Here is a 19572-nt window from a genome sequence, read left to right on the forward strand (position 1 = left end):
GGCTATCACCTCATTATGTCCGGTCGTGATGGTCAAGTGGATTAAGGCGTCTTGTACATACCAGTTGCGTGGCTCCTGGGAGTATGGGTTCGAGTCACTTCTGGGGTGTGAGTTTTCAGTTGCATATTGTCCTGGGGACCATTCAGGCTTGTTCGCATTTGTGTTCCTCACGTGTGCCCCAAAGAATGAGGTGATTTGGTAAAATGCTATGCCCAAGATTACTATCCGAGTGCCGGCGGTGGGGTGGTTCAAATAGCCTCGGCTATCACCTCATTATGTCCGGTCGTGATGGTCAAGTGGATTAAGGCGTCTTGTACATACCAGTTGCGTGGCTCCTGGGAGTATGGGTTCGAGTCACTTCTGGGGTGTGAGTTTTCAGTTGCATATTGTCCTGGGGACCATTCAGGCTTGTTCGCATTTGTGTTCCTCACGTGTGCCCCAAAGAATGAGGTGATTTGGTAAAATGCTATGCCCAAGATTACTATCCGAGTGCCGGCGGTGGGGTGGTTCAAATAGCCTCGGCTATCACCTCATTATGTCCGGTCGTGATGGTCAAGTGGATTAAGGCGTCTTGTACATACCAGTTGCGTGGCTCCTGGGAGTATGGGTTCGAGTCACTTCTGGGGTGTGAGTTTTCAGTTGCATATTGTCCTGGGGACCATTCAGGCTTGTTCGCATTTGTGTTCCTCACGTGTGCCCCAAAGAATGAGGTGATTTGGTAAAATGCTATGCCCAAGATTACTATCCGAGTGCCGGCGGTGGGGTGGTTCAAATAGCCTCGGCTATCACCTCATTATGTCCGGTCGTGATGGTCAAGTGGATTAAGGCGTCTTGTACATACCAGTTGCGTGGCTCCTGGGAGTATGGGTTCGAGTCACTTCTGGGGTGTGAGTTTTCAGTTGCATATTGTCCTGGGGACCATTCAGGCTTGTTCGCATTTGTGTTCCTCACGTGTGCCCCAAAGAATGAGGTGATTTGGTAAAATGCTATGCCCAAGATTACTATCCGAGTGCCGGCGGTGGGGTGGTTCAAATAGCCTCGGCTATCACCTCATTATGTCCGGTCGTGATGGTCAAGTGGATTAAGGCGTCTTGTACATACCAGTTGCGTGGCTCCTGGGAGTATGGGTTCGAGTCACTTCTGGGGTGTGAGTTTTCAGTTGCATATTGTCCTGGGGACCATTCAGGCTTGTTCGCATTTGTGTTCCTCACGTGTGCCCCAAAGAATGAGGTGATTTGGTAAAATGCTATGCCCAAGATTACTATCCGAGTGCCGGCGGTGGGGTGGTTCAAATAGCCTCGGCTATCACCTCATTATGTCCGGTCGTGATGGTCAAGTGGATTAAGGCGTCTTGTACATACCAGTTGCGTGGCTCCTGGGAGTATGGGTTCGAGTCACTTCTGGGGTGTGAGTTTTCAGTTGCATATTGTCCTGGGGACCATTCAGGCTTGTTCGCATTTGTGTTCCTCACGTGTGCCCCAAAGAATGAGGTGATTTGGTAAAATGCTATGCCCAAGATTACTATCCGAGTGCCGGCGGTGGGGTGGTTCAAATAGCCTCGGCTATCACCTCATTATGTCCGGTCGTGATGGTCAAGTGGATTAAGGCGTCTTGTACATACCAGTTGCGTGGCTCCTGGGAGTATGGGTTCGAGTCACTTCTGGGGTGTGAGTTTTCAGTTGCATATTGTCCTGGGGACCATTCAGGCTTGTTCGCATTTGTGTTCCTCACGTGTGCCCCAAAGAATGAGGTGATTTGGTAAAATGCTATGCCCAAGATTACTATCCGAGTGCCGGCGGTGGGGTGGTTCAAATAGCCTCGGCTATCACCTCATTATGTCCGGTCGTGATGGTCAAGTGGATTAAGGCGTCTTGTACATACCAGTTGCGTGGCTCCTGGGAGTATGGGTTCGAGTCACTTCTGGGGTGTGAGTTTTCAGTTGCATATTGTCCTGGGGACCATTCAGGCTTGTTCGCATTTGTGTTCCTCACGTGTGCCCCAAAGAATGAGGTGATTTGGTAAAATGCTATGCCCAAGATTACTATCCGAGTGCCGGCGGTGGGGTGGTTCAAATAGCCTCGGCTATCACCTCATTATGTCCGGTCGTGATGGTCAAGTGGATTAAGGCGTCTTGTACATACCAGTTGCGTGGCTCCTGGGAGTATGGGTTCGAGTCACTTCTGGGGTGTGAGTTTTCAGTTGCATATTGTCCTGGGGACCATTCAGGCTTGTTCACATTTGTGTTCCTCACGTGTGCCCCAAAGAATGAGGTGATTTGGTAAAATGCTATGCCCAAGATTACTATCCGAGTGCCGGCGGTGGGGTGGTTCAAATAGCCTCGGCTATCACCTCATTATGTCCGGTCGTGATGGTCAAGTGGATTAAGGCATCTTGTACATACCAGTTGCGTGGCTCCTGGGAGTATGGGTTCGAGTCACTTCTGGGGTGTGAGTTTTCAGTTGCATATTGTCCTGGGGACCATTCAGGCTTGTTCGCATTTGTGTTCCTCACGTGTGCCCCAAAGAATGAGGTGATTTGGTAAAATGCTATGCCCAAGATTACTATCCGAGTGCCGGCGGTGGGGTGGTTCAAATAGCCTCGGCTATCACCTCATTATGTCCGGTCGTGATGGTCAAGTGGATTAAGGCGTCTTGTACATACCAGTTGCGTGGCTCCTGGGAGTATGGGTTCGAGTCACTTTTGGGGTGTGAGTTTTCAGTTGCATATTGTCCTGGGGACCATTCAGGCTTGTTCGCATTTGTGTTCCTCACGTGTGCCCCAAAGAATGAGGTGATTTGGTAAAATGCTATGCCCAAGATTACTATCCGAGTGCCGGCGGTGGGGTGGTTCAAATAGCCTCGGCTATCACCTCATTATGTCCGGTCGTGATGGTCAAGTGGATTAAGGCGTCTTGTACATACCAGTTGCGTGGCTCCTGGGAGTATGGGTTCGAGTCACTTCTGGGGTGTGAGTTTTCAGTTGCATATTGTCCTGGGGACCATTCAGGCTTGTTCGCATTTGTGTTCCTCACGTGTGCCCCAAAGAATGAGGTGATTTGGTAAAATGCTATGCCCAAGATTACTATCCGAGTGCCGGCGGTGGGGTGGTTCAAATAGCCTCGGCTATCACCTCATTATGTCCGGTCGTGATGGTCAAGTGGATTAAGGCGTCTTGTACATACCAGTTGCGTGGCTCCTGGGAGTATGGGTTCGAGTCACTTCTGGGGTGTGAGTTTTCAGTTGCATATTGTCCTGGGGACCATTCAGGCTTGTTCACATTTGTGTTCCTCATGTGTGCCCCAAAGAATGAGGTGATTTGGTAAAATGCTATGCCCAAGATTACTATCCGAGTGCCGGCGGTGGGGTGGTTCAAATAGCCTCGGCTATCACCTCATTATGTCCGGTCGTGATGGTCAAGTGGATTAAGGCATCTTGTACATACCAGTTGCGTGGCTCCTGGGAGTATGGGTTCGAGTCACTTCTGGGGTGTGAGTTTTCAGTTGCATATTGTCCTGGGGACCATTCAGGCTTGTTCGCATTTGTGTTCCTCACGTGTGCCCCAAAGAATGAGGTGATTTGGTAAAATGCTATGCCCAAGATTACTATCCGAGTGCCGGCGGTGGGGTGGTTCAAATAGCCTCGGCTATCACCTCATTATGTCCAGTCGTGATGGTCAAGTGGATTAAGGCGTCTTGTACATACCAGTTGCGTGGCTCCTGGGAGTATGGGTTCGAGTCACTTCTGGGGTGTGAGTTTTCAGTTGCATATTGTCCTGGGGACCATTCAGGCTTGTTCTCATATATATATATATATATATATATATATATATATATATATATATATATATATATATATATATATATATATATATATATATATATATATATATATATATACCACAGCCTCAGAGAGATTGAGCAGGATCTTCAACACACATCTCTAGTACCCGTGGTGATATGACTGACAATCTAAGCCAAGTTTATGCTGACACCAGAGTAGCGAGAATATTTACATGTATCGCGGTGATTGGCACAGTCGACTCACAACCCTCGGTTCGATTCCTGAGACACTCGGGCATATTTCCTCATACAATTAGGAAACATCTTCTGTTCATTTAGCATGAAAAAGGTGCCTGTAAGTTAATCAACTGCTGTGGGTGACTTACAAGGTTCCTGTCGATGACGATGGGAAGCTGAATCATCGAGTAAACTGGTGTGTGTAACAGCTGGGAACCCGCAGTGTAGCCAGCTCAACATCCTCGGCTAACAAGCATCTGGCAGCTACTAATCCCTCGTGATTACAAGGATGTACCGCTAACATTGACCACATTGTAATTGGAGGCATTGACCAGTACTTCAAAATAAACCTTTGTGATCTTCACGGTCCGGTGCAGCACACCGCACAATTGTCCTCAATAGACGGACTCAAATTTCCAGCGGTAATGTTAAGATAATTATGAAGAGAAAGCTCTAAATCCGCATGAATGGTTCACTTGGAATTCAATTTCTATCTTTATTATGCACCCCATACCCATCCCGTGGGCAGTGGTGCAAAGGATTACAGAGGCACATAATCGCTTCAGGAACTGAACCCTCTAGTTCGTTTAGCTAAGCAAATAAAATTGTTTTTGACGCTAGTTACAAAATTATTAATGTTATATATATATATATATATATATATATATATATATATATATATATATATATATATATATATATATATATTTATATATATATATATATATATATATATATATATATATATATATATATATATATATATATATATATATATATATATATATATATATATATATATATATATATATATATGTCGTACCTAATAGCCAGAACGCACTTCTCAGCCTACTATTCAAGGCCCGATTTGCCTAATAAGCCAAGTTTTCATGAATTAATGTTTTTTCGTCTACCTAACCTACCTAACCTAACCTAACCTAGCTTTTTTTGGCTACCTAACCTAACCTTACCTATAAATATAGGTTAGGTTAGGTTAGGTAGGGTTGGTTAGGTTCGGTCATATATCTACATTAATTTTAACTCCAATAAAAAAAAATTGACCTCATACATAGAGAAAAGGGTTGCTTTATCATTTCATAAGAAAAAAATTATAGTAAATATATTTATTCAGGAAAACTTGGCTTATTAGGCAAATCGGGCCTTGAATAGTAGGCTGAGAAGTGAGTTCTGGCTACTAGGTACGACATATATATATATATATATATATATATATATATATATATATATATATATATATATATATATATATATATATATGTATATATATATATATATATATATATATATATATATATATATATATATATACATATATATATATATATATATATATATATATATATATATATATATATATATATATATATATATATATATATATATATATATATATATAGCGAGCGCTATGTCATGGGTTCGTATCCTGGCCGGGGAGGATTTACTGGGCGCAATTCCTTAACTGTAGCCTCTGTTTAACGCAACAGTAAAATGTGTACTTGGATGAAAAAACGATTCTTCGCGGCAGGGGATCGTATTCCAGGGACCATAGGATTAAGGACTTGCCCGAAACGCTACGCGTACTAGTGGCTGTACATGAATGTAACAACTCTTGTATATATCTCAAAAAAAAAAAAAAAAAAAAAAAAAAAAAAAAAAAAAAAAAAAAAAAAAAAAAAAAAAAAAAAATATATATATATATATATATATATATATATATATATATATATATATACGTATACATATATACATACACATACACATACATATTTAATCACCCACACAAATACACACATCAATAATCTTTTGTGTTATAAGTGATCAACAAGAGGCTCACAACAGTCACTATACAAGGCACTTTACATCTATAGTGAGTCACACAGTTACTAGTCTTGCTCCACACCCACCCAACTGGGCGGCAGCTTTACAGTCATGTGCTCCACACCCACCCAACTGGGCGGCAGCTTTACAGTCATGTGCTGCACACCCACCCAACTGGGCGGCAGCTTTACAGTCATGTGCTCCACACCCACCCAACTGGGCGGCAGCTTTACAGTCATGTGCTCCACACTCACCCAACTGGGCGGCAGCTTTACAGTCATGTGCTCCACACCCACCCAACTGGGCGGCAGCTTTACAGTCATGTGCTCCACACCCACCCAACTGGGCGGCAGCTTTACAGTCATGTGCTCCACACCCACCCAACTGGGCGGCAGCTTTACAGTCATGTGCTCCACACCCACCCAACTGGGCGGCAGCTTTACAGTCATGTGCTCCACACCCACCCAACTGGGCGGCAGCTTTACAGTCATGTGCTCCACACCCACCCAACTGGGCGGCAGCTTTACAGTCATGTGCTCCACACCCACCCAACTGGGCGGCAGCTTTACAGTCATGTGCTCCACACCCACCCAACTGGGCGGCAGCTTTACAGTCATGTGCTCCACACCCACCCAACTGGGCGGCAGCTTTACAGTCATGTGCTCCACACCCACCCAACTGGGCGGCAGCTTTACAGTCATGTGCTCCACACCCACCCAACTGGGCGGCAGCTTTACAGTCATGTGCATGCATTACCTACAGTAAGCAAATTTTGGATACTTCGCTAAGATTTCGGGCAGCACATCATTATGAATGAAGTACTTACATATTTCTAGGACACTATTGATGGTGTTATCTCTAAATTCCGCGATTTTTTCACATTCACTTGGAAGTGATGGGCAGTCAGGCTAAAATCTGGGATATGAGGACGAAATGCAGGAGTGGCACCCAACCACTTGGACTATACCCAGCAGCTGGGAGACTGTCTCTTGGTTACCCAGCAGCTGGGAGACTGTCTCTTGGTTACCCAGCAGCTGGGAGACTGTCTCTTGGTTATCCAGCAGCTGGGAGACTGTCTGTTGGTTACCCAGCAGCTGGGAGACTGTCTCTTGGTTACCCAGCAGCTGGGAGACTGTCTCTTGGTTACCCAGCAGCTGGGAGACTGTCTCTTGGTTACTCAGCAGCTGGGAGACTGTCTCTTGGTTACCCAGCAGCTGGGAGAGCTGTCTCTTGGTTACCCAGCAACTGGGAGAGCTGTCTCTTGGTTACCCAGCAGCTGGGAGACTGTCTCTTGGTTACCCAGCAGCTGGGAGACTGTCTCTTGGTTACCCAGCAGCTGGGAGAGCTGTCTCTTGGTTACCCAGCAGCTGGGAGACTGTCTCTTGGTTACCCAGCAGCTGGGAGACTGTCTCTTGGTTACCCAGCAGCTGGGAGACTGTCTCTTGGTTACCCAGCAGCTGAGAGACTGTCTCTTGGTTACTCAGCAGCTGGGAGACTGTCTCTTGGTTACCCAGCAGCTGGGAGAGCTGTCTCTTGGTTACCCAGCAGCTGGGAGAGCTGTCTCTTGGTTACCCAGCAGCTGGGAGACTGTCTCTTGGTTACCCAGCAGCTGGGAGAGCTGTCTCTTGGTTACCCAGCAGCTGGGAGACTGTCTCTTGGTTACCCAGCAGCTGGGAGACTGTCTCTTGGTTACCCAGCAGCTGGGAGACTGTCTCTTGGTTATCCAGCAGCTGGGAGACTGTCTCTTGGTTACCCAGCAGCTGGGAGACTGTCTCTTGGTTACCCAGCAGCTGGGAGACTGTCTCTTGGTTACCCAGCAGCTGGGAGACTGTCTCTTGGTTACCCAGCAGCTGGGAGACTGTCTCTTGGTTACTCAGCAGCTGGGAGACTGTCTCTTGGTTACCCAGCAGCTGGGAGAGCTGTCTCTTGGTTACCCAGCAGCTGGGAGAGCTGTCTCTTGGTTACCCAGCAGCTGGGAGACTGTCTCTTGGTTACCCAGCAGCTGGGAGAGCTGTCTCTTGGTTACCCAGCAGCTGGGAGACTGTCTCTTGGTTACCCAGCAGCTGGGAGACTGTCTCTTGGTTACCCAGCAGCTGGGAGACTGTCTCTTGGTTACCCAGCAGCTGGGAGACTGTCTCTTGGTTACCCAGCAGCTGGGAGACTGTCTCTTGGTTACCCAGCAGCTGGGAGACTGTCTCTTGGTTACCCAGCAGCTGGGAGACTGTCTCTTGGTTACCCAGCAGCTGGGAGAGCTGTCTCTTGGTTACCCAGCAGCTGGGAGACTGTCTCTTGGTTACCCAGCAGCTGGGAGACTGTCTCTTGGTTACCCAGCAGCTGGGAGACTGTCTCTTGGTTACCCAGCAGCTGGGAGAGCTGTCTCTTGCTGAGACTGAGACCCATGTGATGACTGAGAGACCCATGTGATGACTGAGAGACCCATGTGATGACTGAGAGACCTGTGTGATGACTGAGAGACCCATGTGATGACTGAGAGACCTGTGTGATGACTGAGAGACCCATGTGATGACTGAGAGACCCATGTGATGACTGAGAGACCTATGTGATGACTGAGAGACCCATGTGATGACTGAGAGACCCATGTGATGACTGAGAGACCCATGTGATGACTGAGAGACCTGTATGATGACTGAGAGACCCATGTGATGACTGAGAGACTTGTGTGATGACTGAGAGACCCATGTGATGACTGAGAGACCTGTGTGATGACTGAGAGACCTGTGTGATGACTGAGAGACCTGTGTGATGACTGAGAGACCTATGTGATGACTGAGAGACCTGTGTGATGATTGAGAGACCCATGTGATGACTGAGAGATCTATGTGATGACTGAGAGACCCATGTGATGACTGAGAGACCTGTGTGATGAATGAGAGACCCATGTGATGACTGAGAGACCGATATGATGACTGAGAGACCTGTGTGATGACTGAGAGACCCATGTGATGACTGAGAGATCTATGTGATGACTGAGAGACCCATGTGATGACTGAGAGACCTGTGTGATGACTGAGAGACCCATGTGATGACTGAGAGACCCATATGATGACTGAGAGACCTGTGTGATGACTGAGAGACCCGTGTGATGACTGAGAGACCCATGTGATGACTGAGAGACCCATATGATGACTGAGAGACCCGTGTGATGACTGAGAGACCCGTGTGATGACTGAGAGACCCGTGTGATGACTGAGAGACCCGTGTGATGACTGAGAGACCCGTGTGATGACTGAGAGACCCGTGTGATGACTGAGAGACCTGTGTGATGACTGAGAGACCTGTGTGATGACTGAGAGACCTGTGTGATGACTGAGAGACCTGTGTGATGACTGAGAGACCTGTGTGATGACTGAGAGACCCGTGTGATTGAAATTTAAATTTAAATTGAAATAAGTTTATTGAGGTAAAATACACACAAAGGGATGAGGTAGCTCAAGCTATTCTCACCCCAGTCAGTACAACGTGTTAATACATACATATACACACATCACAAACAATAAACATATTACCAAACATTCTGAGAGATAAACATATACATTTCCTCCCTCACAAGTAGTATGTTATCAGACGTACACACAAATACTTTTATGACCTAGGTATACTGTATAGACAATTTGCAAGACACCTGCAGATAATTCAACAAAATATTACAATCTTGGTGCAAAATTCTTATATCTCTCAAGAATATCATCAACCTTTCCGTTGTGACACATCCAGGCTATTTGTTCAGGAACAGTCCTTATCTCAGTGTTTCTATATACATTAATCAACGGACAATCAAGAACATAATGGGCCAGGGTGTGAGACCTTAACATACCACATAGTTTACACTTCGTGTCATTATCATGAACAACTATCCCATATTCCCAGTAATATTTGTACCCAAGCCTGAGCCGCATGTACACAGAGTCACTCCAAGCATTTCTCCTTTTACCATAAGTGAAATGGGTGTTTTGACTCACATACATGTAGTGTTGCATGGTTTGACTTCTCCCATACATTATCTCTCTCCTCTCCGCTCCTGCCTGTGCCTGAATATTTCTGATTTTGCTTCTTATTTGTCTCATTGTGAATTCACATTCAATGTCAACTTGTGGTTTTGATGTGGCACGTTTGGCCAAGTCATCCGCCACCTCGTTGAGCACTATTCCAACATGAGATGGAATCCACATGAATTTCACACTATGACCTTTCAGCTGTATCTCAGTTATTCTTCTCTTACAATCCTCAACTATAGACATGAAGACTGGGTCTCGACTGTTTAAGGACTCCAGTGCTCCTCGGCTATCGACAAATACAAAAACATTTTTGTCGTCATGACGTACTTCCTCCAAACACGCCAGAATGGCCTGCAGTTCAGCTTGTGTGGATGATATATAATTACTAAGCCGGAGTTCAATTATCCTGTCCACAGTCCCAAACTCCGTATATTCCCTTATTAGGACACCACACCCTGCCCTGCCATCCTCCACCACCGTGTGATGACTGAGAGACCCATGTGATGACTTAGAGACCCATGTGATGACTGTGAGACCCATAAGATGACTGAGAGACCCATGTGATGACTGAGAGACCCGTGTGATGACTGAGAGACCCGTGTGATGACTGAGAGACTCGTGTGATGACTGAGAGACCCGTGTGATGACTGAGAGACCCGTGTGATAACTGTGAGACCCATGAGATGACTGTGAGACCCATGAGATGACTGTGAGACCCATGAGATGACTGAGAGACCCGTGTGATGACTGCGAGACCCATGTGATGACCAGAGACCCATGAGATGACTTTGAGACCCATGAGATGACTGAGAGATCCACGTAATGACTGAGAGACCCATGTGATGACTGAGAGACCCATGTGATGACTGAGAGTGCCATGTGATGACTGAGAGACCCATGTGATGACTGAGAGACCCATGTGATGACTGAGAGACCCATTTGATGACTGAGAGTACCATGTGATGTCTGAGAGAGACCCATGTGGTGACTGAGAGTACCATGTGATGACTGAGAGACCCATGTGATGACTGAGAGACCCATGTGATGAGTGAGAGACCCATGTGATGACTGAGAGACCCATGTGATGACTGAGAGACCCATGTGATGACTGAGAGACCCGTGTGATGACTGAGAGACTCGTGTGATGACTGAGAGACCCATGTGATGACTGAGAGATCCATGTGATGACTGAGAGACCTGTGTGATGACTAAGAGACTCGTGTGATGACTGAGAGACTCGTGTGATAATTGAGAGACGTATGTGATGACTGAGAGACCCATGTGATGACTGAGACCCGTGTGATGACTGAGAGACCCGTGTGATGACTGAGAGACCCGTGTGATGACTGAGAGACCCATGTGATGACTGAGAGACCTGTGTGATGACTAAGAGACTCGTGTGATGACTGAGAGACTCGTGTGATAACTGAGAGACGTATGTGATGACTGAGAGACCCATGTGATGACTGAGACCCGTGTGATGACTGAGAGACCCGTATGATGACTGAGAGACCCATGTGATGACAGAGACCCGTGTGATGACTGAGAGACCTGTGTGATGACCGAGAGACCCGTGTGATGACTGAGAGACCTGTGTGATGACTGAGAGATCCGTGTGATGACTGAGAGATCCGTGTGATGACTGAGAGATCCGTGTGATGACTGAGAGATCCGTGTGATGACTGAGACCCGTGTGATGACTGAGAGACCTGTGTGATGATTCAGAGACCTGTGTGATGACTGAGAGACCCGTGTGAGGACTGAGAGACCCGTGTGATGACTGAGAGACCCGTGTGATGACTGAGAGACCCATGTGATGACTGAGAGACCCGTGTGATGACTGAGAGACCCGTGTGATGACTGAGAGACCCATGTGATGACTGAGAGACCCGTGTGAGGACTGAGAGACCCGTGTGAGGACTGAGAGACCCGTGTGATGACTGAGAGACCCATGTGATGACTGAGAGACCCGTGTGATGACTGAGAGACCCGTGTGATGACTGAGAGACCCATGTGATGACTGAGAGACCCGTGTGATGACTGAGAGACCCATGTGATGACTGAGAGACCCGTGTGAGGACTGAGAGACCCGTGTGAGGACTGAGAGACCCGTGTGATGACTGAGAGACCCATGTGATGACTGAGAGACCCGTGTGATGACTGAGAGACCCATGTGATGACTGAGAGACCCGTGTGATGACTGAGAGACCCATGTGATGACTGAGAGACCCGTGTGATGACTGAGAGACCCATGTGATGACTGAGAGACCCGTGTGATGACTGAGAGACCCGTGTGATGACTGAGAGACCCATGTGATGACTGAGAGACCCGTGTGATGACTGAGAGACCCATGTGATGACTGAGAGACCCGCGTGATGACTGAGAGACCCGTGTGAGGACTGAGAGACCCGTGTGATGACTGAGAGACCCATGTGATGACTGAGAGACCCGTGTGAGGACTGAGAGACCCGTGTGAGGACTGAGAGACCCATGTGATGACTGAGAGACCCGTGTGAGGACTGAGAGACCCGTGTGATGACTGAGAGACCCATGTGATGACTGAGAGACCCGTGTGAGGACTGAGAGACCCGTGTGATGACTGAGAGACCCATGTGATGACTGAGAGACCCGTGTGATGACTGAGAGACCCATGTGATGACTGAGAGACCCGTGTGAGGACTGAGAGACCCGTGTGGTGACTGAGAGACCCGTGTGATGACTGAGAGACCCGTGTGATGACTGAGAGACCCGTGTGATGACTGAGAGACCCGTGTGATGACTGAGAGACCCGTGTGATGACTGAGAGACCCGTGTGATGACTGAGAGACCCGTGTGATGACTGAGAGACCCGTGTGAGGACTGAGAGACCCGTGTGAGGACTGAGAGACCCGTGTGATGACTGAGAGACCCGTGTGATGACTGAGAGACCCGTGTGATGACTGAGAGACCCGTGTGAGGACTGAGAGACCCGTGTGATGACTGAGAGACCCGTGTGATGACTGAGAGACCCATGTGATGACTGAGAGACCCGTGTGAGGACTGAGAGACCCGTGTGAGGACTGAGAGACACCATGTGGTGACTGAGTTTATAAGTCTACAGATGTGGAGTTCTGTAGACTCTAGAGAGAACAATCGTATTGGCTTTTTTGCCTTTTCCTTGGAGACTTTCGGCGCCGTGGAGAGGGGGGACCTGCTGCATGGGTAACAGCTTCTCCCCCGTATCAACCTACCCTGGCTTTACGCCCTGGAGAGGCCACTAAAGACCGACAACCAGAGCGCAACTCCATAGTCTCCTGAGACTGATGGATGCGTAATACAGATCTGGTAAGGTTTTCAGTTGTTGTTCTTCTCTCCGAGTTCGACCTGGGGGCCAGGCTTGACTTATGGTAACTTGGTCCAACAGGCTGTTGCTTGGAGCTGCCCGCATGCCCACATATCCACTACAACACAAATGGTCCGGCATTTCTAGCAGAAATTTATTTAATTACTCCTTGAAGAAGTCCCAGGAATAAATTTATGATAGGCTGTTGAACAGCCGCGGACCTTTAATGTTTAAAGTATTCGCTGATTGTGCCTATGGCACCTCTACTCTTCAAGGGTTCAATTTTACATTTCCTGCCGTATCTTTCGCTCGAGTATCTTGTTGTTCTACTGTGTAAATTTGGGACCAGACCTTCTAGTATCTTCCACGTATATATCATTGATACCTCTCTCGTCTCGTCTCCAGAGCTCCATTTTGACAGCTTTGAGACGATCACAATAATTTAGGTGCTTTATCGTGTCTATGCGTGCCGTATATGTTCTCTGTATGCCCTCTATTTCAGCCATCTCTCCTGCTCTGAAGGGGGAAGTGAATACTGAGCAATATTCAAGGCAAGACTGCTCAAGTGACTTGAAGAGTACAACCATTGTGATGGGATCCCTGGACTTGAAGGTTCTCGTAATCCATCCAATCATTTTCCTGGATGACGCAATATTTGCTTGGTTATGTTGTAGTTTTCAGTGTCTTCTACAAAAGTAATTTTCATGCTGATTTTTATATCTTTTGCAAAGGATGACAAGATGCTATGTCATATTTTTGTCTGTATCAGATACAAGACAGAGAAAGCAGTGCTGCAGGGACAGTGCTCTGGGTACAGAGCTTCTCGCTGTAATTGGAATTACTTTGATTTGATTAACTGTTACTTCTTATATTCAGTTTGACAGTAAATTTAAAACCCAACGACCTACTTTATCTGTTATTCCTATTGATCTCATGTTATAGGCTATCAATCCATGGTCTCGCTTATCAAAAGCCTTTGTAAAGCCTGTGTATACATCTTCTGCATTTTGCTTTTCTTCTATTGCTTCCGTGATGTTGTCATAGTGGTCGAGTAGTTGCGTAAGATAGGATCTTCCCTCTGTATATCCGAGCTGACCTTGGTTGTGTAGTTCATTATTCTCAATAAAACTGAAGATTTAATTCCTAATTGTTGTTTCATAAACTGTTATGAAGTATGATGTTACTGCGACGGGTCTATAATTGTTAGCCAATGTTTTGCTCCCTCCCTTGTATAGTGGAGCTATATCCGCTGATTTAAGTGCTTCTGGTATCATCCCTATATCAAAATTTTTCTCCAAGCTACACTCGTGCCACTGGTAATTTACATTTCTTTATAAATATTGAATTCTAGGCCTGAGTGCATGGGCATGTAGTCCATATATCTTTCAAATCTACAGCGTTTCTTAATATCAGGTATATTGTTTAGGGTTTGAATGTAATCTATAAAAAACTGTTCGGATCTTCAACTTTTAGATTGTTTATTCAATTCATCGTCCTAATAGTATGTAGCATTTTGACGTATACTTTACCTAAGGCCAAAAATTATCATACTAGAAAATGGTAGCAGTTCACAAAATTAACATATTGCCCCGTTTTCTGTTTTGGGTCCTCTGGTAGGTTAGGAGAGGGCACCTAGTACGACAATTTCTTCACGATGGGAAACCTTAGGGTGACGGACTGCTTTATTGGGTTGCTAAACATAGCCTCATAATGGTCTTTCATGAACTTCACTAATTTCTTTCTTGTTCTCTGAGTATGAAACTCCAGTTGTAAGTGTAGGTCCAATGGTGGTGGAGGTTTATGATGTTGATCTCGCATTTGTGATGAACAATTCAGGATTAATTTTGATCCCTTGTTTAGCTCTCTGATCCAATTTAATTTCTCCAGTCTGGTATGACTGCTTCAGCGTCTGCTTCAGCGTCTGCTTCAGCGTCTGCTCTATTTCTTCAATTTCCTTGTTTAGATTATTTTTCTTTATTGGGGATAAGGTGTCTGCTTAAGCATTTCCAACATTTTTCTTCTTCTGTAGAGTCGTCTGCGTTCTCTTTTTTTTTGTAGCTGGTCTGCTGTCTGGCCTCCCGACAAGGAACATGTTTCAAGCAGACTTTTGATGCCTCGGCGCTCAGTTGTTCTGTTCCCTGCGCAGCTGTTCTGTTCCTTGCGCAGCTGTTCTGTTCCTTGCGCAGCTGTTCTGTTACTTGCGCAGCTGTTCTGTTACTTGCGCAGCTGTTCTGTTCCCTGCGCAGCTGTTCTGTTCCTTGCGCAGCTGTTCTGTTCCTTGCGCAGCTGTTCTGTTACTTGCGCAGCTGTTCTGTTACTTGCGCAGCTGTTCTGTTCCCTGCGCAGCTGTTCTGTTCCTTGCGCAGCTGTTCTGTTCCTTGCGCAGCTGTTCTGTTCCTTGCGCAGCTGTTCTGTTACTTGCGCAGCTGTTTTGTTACTTAACGCTGTTTATTATTGCTTGTTTACAACACGTACGTTTATATTTTTCCAGTTAATCCTCTTATTATTAATATTAAATGTTATTCACTTGGGCAATACGAGAGTCGAACTCTCGACCCCACGAGCGTGAGGCAAGATCTCTACCACTGTACCACGCAGACATGGCTCCAGTATTGGAGCCTTAGTGTGATGAATGAATGAAATAGTTATTTTGCGCCAGTATGGTTGATAAATGATATGACTTGGGTGTGGATCACTGCACGCCGTGTACCTGGGTGTGGATCACTGCACGCCGTGTACCTGGGTGTGGATCACTGCACGCCGTGTACCTGGGTGTGGATAACTGCACGCCGTGTGCCTGGGTGTGGATCACTGCACGCCGTGTACCTGGGTGTGGATCACTGCTCGCCGTGTACCTGGGTGTGGATCACTGCACGCCGTGTACCAGGGTGTGGATCACTGCACGCCGTGTACCTGGGTGTGGATCACTGCACGCCGTGTACCTGGGTGTGGATCACTGCACGCCGTGTACCTGGGTGTGGATCACTGCTCGCCGTGTACCTGGGTGTGGATCACTGCACGCCGTGTACCTGGGCGTGGATCACTGCATGCCGTGTACCTGGGTGTGGATCACTGCACGCCGTGTACCTGGGTGTGGATCACTGCACGCCGTGTACCTGGGTGTGGATCACTGCTCGCCGTGTACCTGGGTGTGGATCACTGCACGCCGTGTACCAGGGTGTGGATCACTGCACGCCGTGTACCTGGGTGTGGATCACTGCACGCCGTGTACCTGGGTGTGGATCACTGCACGCCGTGTACCTGGGTGTGGATCACTGCTCGCCGTGTACCTGGGTGTGGATCACTGCACGCCGTGTACCAGGGTGTGGATCACTGCACGCCGTGTACCTGGGTGTGGATCACTGCACGCCGTGTACCTGGGTGTGGATCACTGCACGCCGTGTACCTGGGTGTGGATCACTGCTCGCCGTGTACCTGGGTGTGGATCACTGCTCGCCGTGTACCAGGGTGTGGATCACTGCACACCGTGTACCTGGGCCTGGATCACTGCACGCCGTGTACCTGGGTGTGGATCACTGCTCGCCGTGTACCTGGGTGTGGATCACTGCTCGCCGTGTACCTGGGTGTGGATCACTGCACGCCGTGTACCAGGGTGTGGATCACTGCACGCCGTGTACCTGGGCCTGGATCACTGCACGCCGTGTACCTGGGTGTGGATCACTGCTCGCAGTGTACCTGGGTGTGGATCACTGCTCGCCGTGTACCTGGGTGTGGATCACTGCTCGCCGTGTACCAGGGTGTGGATCACTGCTCGCCGTGTACCTGGGTGTGGATCACTGCTCGCCGTGTACCTGGGTGTGGATCACTGCACACCGTGTACCTGGGTGTGGATCACTGCTCGCCGTGTACCTGGGCGTGGATCACTGCTCGCCGTGTACCAGGGTGTGGATCACTGCTCGCCGTGTACCTGGGTGTGGATCACTGCTCGCCGTGTACCTGGGTGTGGATCACTGCTCGCCGTGTACCAGGGTGTGGATCACTGCTCGCCGTGTACCTGGGTGTGAATCACTGCTCGCCGTGTACCTGGGTGTGGATCACTGCTCGCCGTGTACCTGGGTGTGGATCACTGCTCGCCGTGTACCTGGGTGTGGATCACTGCTCGCCGTGTACCTGGGTGTGGATCACTGCTCGCCGTGTACCTGGGTGTGGATCACTGCTCGCCGTGTACCAGGGTGTGGATCACTGCTCGCCGTGTACCTGGGTGTGGATCACTGCTCGCCGTGTACCAGGGTGTGGATCACTGCACGCCGTGTACCTGGGCGTGGATCACTGCACGCCGTGTACCTGGGTGTGGATCACTGCACGCCGTGTACCAGGGTGTGGATCACTGCACGCCGTGTACCTGGGTGTGGATCACTGCACGCCGTGTACCAGGGTGTGGATCACTGCACGCCGTGTACCTGGGTGTGGATCACTGCACGCCGTGTACCTGGGTGTGGATCACTGCTCGCCGTGTACCTGGGTGTGGATCACTGCACGCCGTGTACCTGGGTGTGGATCACTGCTCGCCGTGTACCAGGGTGTGGATCACTGCTCGCCGTGTACCTGGGTGTGGATCACTGCTCGCCGTGTACCTGGGTGTGGATCACTGCACGCCGTGTACCAGGGTGTGGATCACTGCTCGCCGTGTACTTAAGCAGTGGCTGGGAGAAGTATAATATTTCAGATGGACAGCGGGTTGCTGCTTCTGTAATCTGCTCTATTAGAGCCGTCATCTGCGGCGTAGTACAGTGGTAGAGCTTTTGCCTCATCCTCGTGGGGTCGAGGGTTCGAGTCTTCTAGTGCCCAAGTGAATGAAATGTTTATTTCCACGATAATGTGATTGACAATTTAAATTAAATTAATTGAATAACCGCTCTTGCTTCATTATGCTTTTTGGATCTATTAAGAGCACTGATGCTAGTTTGCACTGCAATGAGTTTGTGATCTGAGTATGTGGTATCTGGAATTATAATGTACCTAATCATTTCTTCGTTGTTTGTAAAGATCAGGGGCCAGATTCACGAAAGCACTTACGCAAGCACTTACGAACGTGTACATCTTTTCTCAATTTTTAACGGCTTTGGTTACATTTATTAAACAGTTTACACGCATGAAAACTTCCCATTCAACTGTTGTTATTGTTATAAACAGTCTCCTGGTGCTTCGAAGCTCATTAACTGTTTAATAATTGGAAACAAAGCCGCCAAAGATGTACAGGTTCGTAAGTGCATGCGTAAGTGCTATCGTGAATCTGGCTCCAGGTCTAGAGTATTTTCGTTCTTAGTTGGCTCTCTAATCTTCTGGTTTAGGGAAAATTTGTCACAGAAACTAAATAGCTCTCTGACCTGTGGTTGATCATTTCCAGGTTGACTTCCATGTATAACATTATGATTGCTAACCTCCATCTTAGTGTGCAGACTGACGTCTCCAAGGAAGACAATATCTGTATTGGCTTTACCACACAATCGAAGATGTTCACTATTTTGTTTATTTGTTCAATGAATTCCTTAACCTTTGTTTCCGGCAGTTTCTATATTAGAATAATAACTGGGTTTATTTTCTCTATTTTTTTTCTAAGTACCTCTACCACATCATTTGTAGTTTAGGAACTCTGAGCATAAAAGGTCCTCTCTAATTTACATACCTACTCCTCCATGTTACATATTTACTCGATCACATCTTTGTTGTACTCACCTGGTTGTGCTTGCGGGGGTTGAGCTGCGGCTCTTTGGTTCCGCCTCTCAACTGTCAATCTACTGTTGTACAGGTTCCTGAGCTTCTGAGCCTACTGGGCTCTATCATATCAACATTTGAAATTGTGTATGGAGTCAGCCTCCACCACATCACTTTCTAATAAATTGCATTTATTAACCACTCTGACATTGAAAAAGTTCTTTCTAATGTCTCTGTGGCTCATTTGTGTACTCAGCGTCCACCTGTGTCCCATTAGTGTGTTCCACCTGTGTTAAATTATCCATCCTTATCTACCAATGTCAATTCCAATGAGAATTTTGTATGTGGTGATCATGTCTCCCTGAACTCTTCTGACTCTTAGCGACGTGAGGTGCAATTCACATAGCTTTTCATCGTAACTCGTCCCTTTCCGCTCTAGGATTGTCTAGTGGCATACTTCTGAATTTTCTCCAGCTTCGTCTTATGCTAGACAAGGTATGGATCCCATGCTGGGGCTGCATACTCCAGGATTGGTCTTACAAATGTGGTATATATAAGGTTCTAAATGACTCCTTTCACAAGTTTCTGATGTTAGCCAGCCTTGCATACGCCGCTAATGATATTCTTTTGATGTTCTAGACTCCGCCTAGATCAAGAATCTAGGCGGAGGGATCAGGAGGCCAGACACAGGATGTCAAAAGGA

The 19572-nt window shown here is 47.4% G+C and overlaps 2 protein-coding genes across 2 annotated transcripts; one reads left to right on the forward strand and one right to left on the reverse strand.

The window, feature by feature from the left end:
• Positions 1-6749: 6749 nt before the first annotated feature.
• LOC138356846 (uncharacterized PPE family protein PPE21-like) lies at positions 6750-8258 on the forward strand. The gene has a single exon (XM_069313189.1). The coding sequence runs from the start codon at positions 6750-6752 to the stop codon at positions 8256-8258; it is 1509 nt and encodes a 502-aa protein (XP_069169290.1).
• Positions 8259-10378: 2120 nt separating this feature from the next.
• Positions 10379-12883, reverse strand: LOC138356847 (fap1 adhesin-like). The gene has a single exon (XM_069313190.1). It carries the CDS (start codon positions 12881-12883, stop codon positions 10379-10381), a length of 2505 nt encoding a protein of 834 aa, XP_069169291.1.
• Between the last annotated feature and the right edge of the window lie 6689 nt (positions 12884-19572).

The sequence above is a fragment of the Procambarus clarkii genome, chromosome 74 (assembly GCF_040958095.1).
Source record: "Procambarus clarkii isolate CNS0578487 chromosome 74, FALCON_Pclarkii_2.0, whole genome shotgun sequence".
In the NCBI taxonomy this organism is placed as follows: domain Eukaryota; kingdom Metazoa; phylum Arthropoda; class Malacostraca; order Decapoda; family Cambaridae; genus Procambarus; species Procambarus clarkii.